Raw genomic sequence first — 9,209 nt, 5'->3', positions numbered from 1 at the left:
TTCTTATTTGATATGATTAGCTTCTGTTTAGTTTCATGTTTGTTTGAAAAAATTGAGCGTATATTCCTTCCTTTTGGGTTATAGTGGTTTGAAATTGACAGTTTCAATGAGTATGCATTAAATATCAATACAATATGATTTGCTCCTTTGTTAATTGCAGGCCATCCACATTTGCACAAGCTGCGAAACTTAGGAGGTTAGTAGGTGGATGTTGAAATATAATCATTAATTAGGAGGCATACAACTTAGGTGCAAAAATAGCATCAAGTGCTGAGTTTTGATTGTTTATTATGTAGGAATTGACTTGATGATTCGATCAAGCTTACTAGAGAGGATCTTATTTTCATTAGCAACTTTTGACTAAAGTATGACTTTATCTCCCCTTTGTTTTGATGGGTTTTGTGTGCATTTATTTGTTTGTTTTTCAATTTGGAGTGGAAGGCTTGCAATGGACGTATAGTGCTTGTAGAAAGATTCATCTCCAACATAAAGAAAAAAGTTCTTTTGGCTAGAGCTTTGACGAATGGAACGTGGGGGAGAAGAGATTATCATGGTTCTTAATTTTACAAAACCCTCCCTTTTTTTATCATGTTTTTGTATATTTTTTTTTTGAGAAGAAAGAGACATAAAAGTTAGCAAAATCACATATTTAGTCCTATTTTTAAGAGAGGTGGGTTACATAACTCTAATTGCCTTAGATGGGTAAAGTGTCGAATTTTAAATTATAAGTAAGCAATTTAAATTTTGATCGTGGGTAAGTTGTAATTGGCCCTATAAAAAAAGGAAGGTAAATCATGCTTTAACAATGGGTACAGAATAATTTTTGAGCACTTTTTGACTTTTGTGCACTTTAGACTCTAGAAGATGCTATATTTTTCCTTGCATCATCATTATTAGGGATCTAGACTTTTTCTATTTTGATAGATATGATAGAATTTCACTCTATGACATTTATTCTATGATATGGTTCTATAATGACCGGTAAAACATGGGGATCTACGTCGGTGGTTTTTATTTTGCAATTCCCATCTCTCTCTCTCTCTCATAATGGTTCTTGATTGGAGCCCATTGCCATCGAAAAGTGATGCCAAAGGTCCCCAAATTGCACTGCCAGGTTATTGACTAAAAATGGAAAAAGATACCTCTTCTCTTATCGTCTTTGAGATTAAATTATGAAGAGAATGCATTCAATTTGGGCCTGGTGCAAACCATACTCTCCAATAACAATATGCAATCAACATTTTAGTAAACAATGAAATAGACCTACCACATACAATCACCACTTCTTAAAACCCAATTTCATAAATAAATTAATTAAAAGAAAGAAACCTACATGATGAAAAATTTCAGTTCCCACAAGACTAAAGAACCAAGAGTTTCCAATTTCCAACCACCTTAGAAATCGCCAGCATTTCTTTTTACGGCAACCTCAACGGTCTCTAGCAATTCCTCACTGCCTCTTCCTCTTCCTTGTCAGACTAATTGAGCACTGCACTCTGCCATTGAGTCTGTAGGCAACTTGGATGAGTCACCACCTTTCCTCTCCAACTTGGACTGTGTCGTTGAGTCTGAGTCTGAGTTCTCCTTCACCTTCATCTCAAATGATCAGATAACTTACTCCCTATAGATTTGTTTTTTCCTTTGCATTCACTCTCTTCATCTTCATCTCCAAAAAATAAAAAATAAAAAAAAATAAAATCTTAGGATGTTAAGGTCATTGCGTTGGAGGTCTTTGGTGGTTGTTGTGGGAGGTGAAATTTTTTAATTTATGATATTGGGTTTTAAAAAGTAGTGATTGTGTGTGGTGATTCTATTTCATTGTTTAGTGAAATGCTGATGTGTCATGTTACTATTGGAGGGTGTAAGAAATGGGTGTTTGTACTAGGTCTGGATTGAATGTATTCTTAATTATGGATAAGTCTTTCAATGTTTTTTATTTGAGTGAATAGTGATTGAGCTTGTGGGATTATATTTTAATTTACTTATTATTTGTCTATAGGTACATGTTCTATTTGTACATGGTAAAAGTTGTTAGGTCTATGTTTTAATGTTGTCAAATGGGCCAAATTGTGTGTTTAGTTGTGAGTTTTGATGTGTCTTAAAATGGTAATTGAAGATTAAGGTGCGGTTTGGATTCACATTTTGCGCATTCACGTTTTGTGTTTTCCTTTTTTTTTTTTTTTTTTTTTTTAGCCGCAGTTGTTGACTTTTCTTCAATGTACCGTGCACATTTTAGCAACACAAGTGGGTCCCATGCACTGTTCACGGGACCCACAAACTTCACTGTTTAGCAACTTTTTAATTAAAAATGGGTTCCACGGCACTATTTACACATTTAAAAATTATTTTGCTACGGTGTTTTCAATTTTCAGTTTTCAACAAAATAAACTGTATTCAAACGGATCCTAAGTTGAAGACATAAAGGATACTTAAGAACAACTCAAGAAAAGTGAAATTTCAATGACCTCGACTTCATGCCTAACTCCATCTTGATTGCACTTGACTCTAGCCTCGATTTTACCCAATCAATTGAAGCTCAAAAGTGAAGTTTTTATTTCCTCTTACTCCAGTGAATTAGCAAAAATAAAAAATGCAAAAAGTCCAATAACTAGTTCGTTTCAAGCCTAAAAAGGGACATTATAAGTCAAGCCTAGAGATGATCTTAAAAAGCTCTATTTGTGAGAATAGGGTTGTGTTAAGTTTTTCTTAAATTCATCGTATCGAAAAGTTTCAATCAAATTTGAAGATTAGTTGATGAAAAAGTTGAAGCTATAGCTCCAACCACAAACTTGCTATTGTGAAGAAAACATTCAAAAGGTTCTTGAATTCAATTAGAAGTTTTAGTTGTGATCATGAGTGCGTCATCCATGGAGGCACTTCATATAGTTAAGAAGTCCAGAGATTCTAGTGTAGTGAAAAGTTTTCTCTATAAGCTTTCTATATGTAGTAGAGTCTAGGAAAATGTTTTTCCTAAAATTGTAAAATTTCCCTTGCTATAGTAAATTTGTTTCACTGGAATGTTTTAATTTTCTCCGGTAGTTTTTATTTTGGGACAGTTTCCATTGGAAAGGTTCCCCCAGTGGTTTTATTTTCCCTTCTCTCAAATCTTGTTAGGGGGGCTTGTTGTACAGGACAATTCGATGGTGGCTGGTTCCCATCTTGTATCCTTATCTTTATTTATACATGTGGCATTTTCTATCCCAAAAAAAGAAAAAGATTAATGCATATATGCCTGCCATCGTTTCATTGAGGAATTTACCTGAACTAATGTGCAATGAATTAATAAGACTAGTGGCAAGGAATAAGTTTCTTTTTACAATAAATGAATTTATTGTAAAATCTGATGCATAAAAGCTAAGTTCATAAACCCAAAATCTCCAAATTCTTGCACATTTTGGTATGAAATCTGCCCACCAAATGTCCTAGCAACTTGTTAAAAATACATTCTTTTATTTATTGTCTTTTCAATCCTGTTCCTGCATCAAAATCCCAAGTAGGCCCTCAGAAGAACGCATCAAACTGGAAGAACCACTTTGTTTCCGGTCTTTGAAAGAAGAATCTTCCCATCTAGCTCAATTAGCCCTCTTTCTCAGTGTAAGCCATGATCACTGGTACGGGGCTTTACAATATATTTGCGGCCATTGTGCCCTTATATTTTGCTGTGCTATTAGGTTTTGCCTCGGTTAAGTGGTGGAAAATATTCACACCGGAGCAATGCACAGGCATCAACCGCGTTGTGGCGTTGTTTGCGGTTCCATTACTTTGTTTCCACATTGTTGCCACCAACAACCCTTATATCATGAACTTTCGGTTCATCGCTGGAGACTCTCTTCAAAAAGTGGTCATTCTTGCAGCTCTCTTTCTATGGCAAGCTTTGAGCAAAAAGGGCAGCATTGAATGGACCACCACCATGTACTCACTCTCCACCCTCCCTAACAATCTCTTCATAGGAATACCTCTCATGACAGCCATGTACGGAGAGATCACTAGAAGTCTTATGGTCCAGGTTGTGGTTCTTCAGGCTCTTGTTTGGTGTAATATCTTGCTCTGCTTGTTTGAGATCAGAGCTGCAAAGGTCCTCATTGCTGAGCAGTTTCCTGAGACTGCAGGTTCCATCGCCTCCTTCAAGGTTGAGTCCGACCTTATTTCGCTCAGTGGTCAAGACCCAATAGAGGCGGAGACTGAGATCAGTGACGACGGAAAGCTTCACGTGGTTTTGAGACGATCTTCGATTAATAGGTCCGTTGGAATGTATTCCCGTTCCAGCGTGGGTTCCCTTACCCAAAGACCGCAAGCATCAAACCCAGTCAATAGTGTAGAGATTTACTCAGTACAATCTACTCCACAAGAACCCTACCGTTCAATCTCAAGAAATTCAAGCTTTAGCCAAACAGATGGGAATTTTCTGCACCCTATGTTTGGATACATGGAGTCAAGTCCAAAACATGGTTACACAAGGACCCGTGATCGATTTTCACCGTACGCATCACCAGATCATCTGATGCTTTTAGGGTCTACGCCTAGCAGTAATTATCGAAAGATGAAACATAGTTTCAGTGTTGGTGGTGGTGGTGAAGTTCCTAATAACAAGCAGGGGCTTCACATGTTTGTTTGGAGCACTAGTTCTTCACCAGTTTCTGATGTGCATAACAATGGCAGACATGCTTTCAGCACTACTAGTACTGCTCTTAAACATGATTCCACTACGCCAGGAGGTGAACTACCTTTTCTTTGTGATTTTTGTGAAATTAATATTGCTTTCGGACATTGATTATATCAAATGATCAAAGTTCTTTACTCATGATCACATATCAAAGAGGAGTTTATCATCGATAATCAATTGAAACCTTTGAGGTATATATATGAGCTATCTGCAGGGAAAATCACCAGGGATAGGGAGCTTGATCTAGATGAGGAGGCTAACTTCAAGGCAAGTAGGTTTCACAGGAAACAACTTCAGATGCCGCCCACAAGTGTCATAACTAGGCTTGTATTCATCATGGTTTGGAGGAAGCTTATAAGAAACCCTAGTACCTACGGAAGTGTTTTGGGTCTTATATGGTCCTTAATAGCATTCAGGTACTTAAGAAAATTTCAATGTAATAATTATTACACACTGATTATTGCATACTTATTGTATACACACTGCCATAAATTAATACTATTAGATAATTTAGATTTATAGTTGTTCTTATAGGTTTATGAAATTCTTTGGGGTCTATTTTACCCATTTTTCATTTTTTAAATAATCAATGACAATGAATACTTCATTACAATATATATATATATATCTTTCCACTTCCAAATTCTTATATTTGTTCCACAAAATTATAATTTTCGGTTTTGATTTAGGCAGTAGGCACCATATATTACAGCTCGATAATAAATATAGCTTTTTTTTTTTTTCAAAAAGAAAAAAAAAAAAAAATATATATATATATATATATAGCTTTGTTTTAGAGAAATAATTCATTTATTGCAAATCATTGCCTATACAATAAAATTAAATAACTGTGCTGGCTTTTGCGTATAGACTCTTAAGGCTAAGCATATACACTGTTCTCTCCAGCTAAGTTGTCATAGAGCATGTCAAATTTAATCCATTACAAGAAATATATCCGTTTGATGCACGGGTTAGTTCAACTTATATATCATAGGAATTTACAAGTAGCATGGTTAATTTTTTTTTTTTTAAATGTTAAATTATATGACCAAAGTCTAACATCAGCACTTTCTCAAAAAAAGAAAAAGTCTAACATCAACAGTTCTCCAAAAAAAAGAAAAAAAGAAAAAAAAGTCTAACATCAACGACAGATTTTCCGTCAAAACAGAATACTATAAAATAAAAAATAAAAAAAGTTAAAATAATTTAAAATAAATATTGAAATATCCTTTAAAATTTAAAATTTTTTAGTAATAAAAATATAATTCAAATAATAATTTAAACTTATTGGAATTTTAGTAATAGAGTTTCATCCATAACAAAATTAATTAGTCTATCAGTTTTAGATTGGCCTGTTGTTTAATTTGGATGTAAAATTATATGTAAACTAAAGAAGGATTTTCTATAATGTTATTGAAAATTTACAGTAAAAAGATAGTATTTCAAGTTACATGGTAAAAGCAAGTAGGATTTTATCAAAAGAAAAATAATATTGCATAAACTTTTACTAATTGAGTTTTAACAGGAGTACTTTAATAATAAATCTCCTTTGATTTTTTATATTATAAGGAAAGATAATATGAAAAAGAAAAAAGATATAAACAAACACTACAAAAAACGCGTTTTTTAGTGATACACTTGGGGACAAACATAGCTTATAAAATCCAACTTTTATTACAATATATGATTAAATTTCTTAACTCTCTTGCATTTTTAGGTATCACATTAAATTGCCAACAATTATAGATGGATCCATAACAATGATATCGAGCGCAGGCTTGGGAATGGCTCAATTCAGTTTAGGTACCCTTTTGCAACTAATGCTTCACATTGCATATTGTTTCCTTTTCTTTTCTTTTTTTTTTTTTTTCTTTTTTCTTCTTCTTTTTCTTTTTTCCTTACTTTTTTTTTTATTTTACAATTAAATAAAGAAAAAGAAATGTCCAAACTTAAACTTTACACCATATTTTTTATTAGGTCTTAGATTTATAATTTTGTCAATTAATAAAGTCTTAAATTTATTATGAAATTATTTCAATTTGAAGTTTTTGTCAATATTTGTTATTCATTTTTGTTATTATGAATAATAAAGCAAAGAAAAGCAGGAAATTCTTAATTAAACTTTACATTTCACTTAATTAAAACTTATTCATAAATCAATTTCCCAACTATTGAAAGAGAGGGTAGAAAGAGAAAACCTCATTTGGTGCCCATTTGGTTGAGGTGATTTGGGGAAGGATGGAAAATGGGAGAGAAAAATAAATAGGGGAGAAAATGGTAGTTTTGGTTGTTTGGTTGGAAGGGAAAAGTGATGATTTTGGCGGAGCTCGAGTGTTTTTTCTGTTAACTCACTAAAAATCAATCTCCCCAATTTGGGGAGAAAATAGAGGAGGAAATGGGGTAGATGGGAAATGACTCATTTACCTCTTTTTGTGTTTGTTTGTTTAAGTTTTTTTTTTTATATTTTATTTTATTTTTTTTAAATTACTTTTTATAAGCTATTAAAAATTTTGATTTATATAACAAAAGTATAAGAGTAAATTTATATAAACTACATTTCGTAAATTTATATAAACTACATTTCCTTATGTCTCATTTTTCTTCTCAACCAAACAAGGAGTCTTCCTCCTCTCAACTTTTCCACGCTCCCAAATAAACATACATGAGGAGAAACTAATTATTTTTTATCCCCCACTTTTTTTTCCTCGGACTATTTCTATCCCCCACTTTTTTATCCCCTAACCATATACTTAGTTAGAGTAAGAAAGCGATTTCCAGGGTTTTCCTTTTTGTTTTCCTGCTTCATTAATCATTAATGCCCTCAATAAAGAATGTGCTTATGGGATTCAAATTTAAATAGTTTCATAAATTTGTAACTTTAATCGACAAAGATAAGATCTAATCTAAGGTATAAAATCTAAACCTTTTTATGTCAATTCCTTTTTTTTTTTTTTTTTTTTTTTTTTTTTTTTTTTTTCAAGTAATGAACCAATTATATATTAATTGCTTTACCAGGTCTATTCATGGCTTTACAGCCAAAGTTCATTGCTAGTGGAAAACCCATGGCAGCGTTTACAATGGTTGTTAGGTTCTTGATCGGCCCTGGAGTAACTGCGGCAACCTCTTTAGCTGTTGGTCTTCGTGGAGTTCTTTTGCAAAGTGTAATTGTTCAGGTACACCAACTAAAATTGAAAGGATTCTCAAAAAAAAAAAAAAAAAAAACTAAACTAAAATTGAAAGCGCGCATTCTCTGATATCGATATTAATTAATTAATTCAGTTAATATATGAACAAATAAACTCCGCAAAACCTCGACATTAATTAAACCTTTCATTCCACAATATTTCATTTAATTCTTTTAAAATTATGCTGTAGCATTGTTTATATCCAAAATTATGTTTAGACTTCTTTAGTTTATAACATTACTTCCCAAATGGAGGGATGTTTGAACACTCGCATTAGTGCTTGTATAATAAAAAATAATATCGCACTTTAGCCAACCCAAGCCCAAAAATCACCCACTTCAAACCATACAAAATTGTATAAAAATATATGGTTGTTATATTAACCATGTAGATATATGGTATTATAGTTTTTTATTCTTTCTTTATGTATTTTGAGAATAAAGGAAAATAGTAGATAGTGATTTTTTTTTTTTTTTGGAGAGAGAGATAATGGTTGTTGTGTATGAAGAAAGAAAAAAAATTAAAAAAATAGAAAAAAAATTGATATTTTAAAACTAGATAATCTTAATATGAGGTGTACACCTCATATTAAGATTATCTAGTTTTAAAATATCAATTTTTTAAAAAGTGAGTATGTAAAATAAATAAATAAAGTAAATTCTTATACTAAAATAGGCAAAAATATTTGTATGAGCTAATGCGAATACTGATATGCTAGCTCTTTAAGAGAAACTCTTGAAAATACCTGATGTGTTATAGTTACATAAAAAACTCTAAGAATAACTAACTTGCTATTTTCAACCTTTACCTCTTGTCACAGGCTGCTCTTCCCTTGGCAACTCTTCCCTTTGTGTATGCTAAGGAGTACGATGTTCATCCAGACATAATTAGCACTACGTAAGTTTTTTTTTTTTGGATTTTTCTTAGTTAAGATTTAGAAGAAAATCTTATATAAGAAAATATGTTGGTATAGATTAATGAATTAGAATGATAATAATAACCATAAGTTAATCCTGGCGTTACAATTTTTGCAGGGTTATTTTTGGATTGATCCTTGCCGTACCCGTTACAATTATTTACTATGTACTTCTTGGGCTTTGAGTTCTGGTTAAATGTAAATCCAAGTTAGGCTGAGGAGGATGGACACCATCTGATTTGATTTCTCATTGTTGGACTCTACGTATTTAATTACTTTTGCTATCTTACCCAGTTATATGAATCAAAAAGTCTGTTACTACACAAATTTTCACTGACTTTTTCACATAATTCTTTTCCTTTTTTTTTTTTTTTTGGGTGGTAAATACGACTAAGAGGGTAAGTGAAATTTTCTATGACAATTTTGGTGTTTGTAGAATTACTAG

At 32.3% G+C, this 9,209-nt stretch overlaps 1 protein-coding gene across 1 annotated transcript; it reads left to right on the top strand.

Moving 5' to 3' along the window:
• Window positions 1-3,239: 3,239 nt before the first annotated feature.
• On the top strand, window positions 3,240-9,000 carry LOC126701527 (auxin efflux carrier component 2-like). The gene is made up of 6 exons (XM_050399680.1): window positions 3,240-4,715; window positions 4,878-5,079; window positions 6,381-6,466; window positions 7,679-7,836; window positions 8,669-8,745; window positions 8,883-9,000. Exons 1-6 carry the CDS (start codon window positions 3,602-3,604, stop codon window positions 8,947-8,949), a joined length of 1,704 nt encoding a protein of 567 aa, XP_050255637.1. The 5' UTR covers window positions 3,240-3,601; the 3' UTR covers window positions 8,950-9,000.
• Window positions 9,001-9,209: the final 209 nt, after the last annotated feature.

Source organism: Quercus robur, chromosome 2 (assembly GCF_932294415.1).
Source record: "Quercus robur chromosome 2, dhQueRobu3.1, whole genome shotgun sequence".
NCBI classification, from domain to species: Eukaryota; Viridiplantae; Streptophyta; class Magnoliopsida; order Fagales; family Fagaceae; genus Quercus; species Quercus robur.
This window is presented reverse-complemented; position numbering and strand designations above follow the sequence as displayed.

Coding starts and splice junctions, on each gene's coding strand:
- LOC126701527 (XM_050399680.1), top strand. CDS start 3,602: ATGATCACTGGTACGGGGCTTTACAATATATTTGCGGCCATTGTGCCC. Junction 4,716..4,877: donor TGATTCCACTACGCCAGGAG/GTGAACTACCTT, acceptor AGCTATCTGCAG/GGAAAATCACCAGGGATAGG. Junction 6,467..7,678: donor AATGGCTCAATTCAGTTTAG/GTACCCTTTTGC, acceptor TTGCTTTACCAG/GTCTATTCATGGCTTTACAG.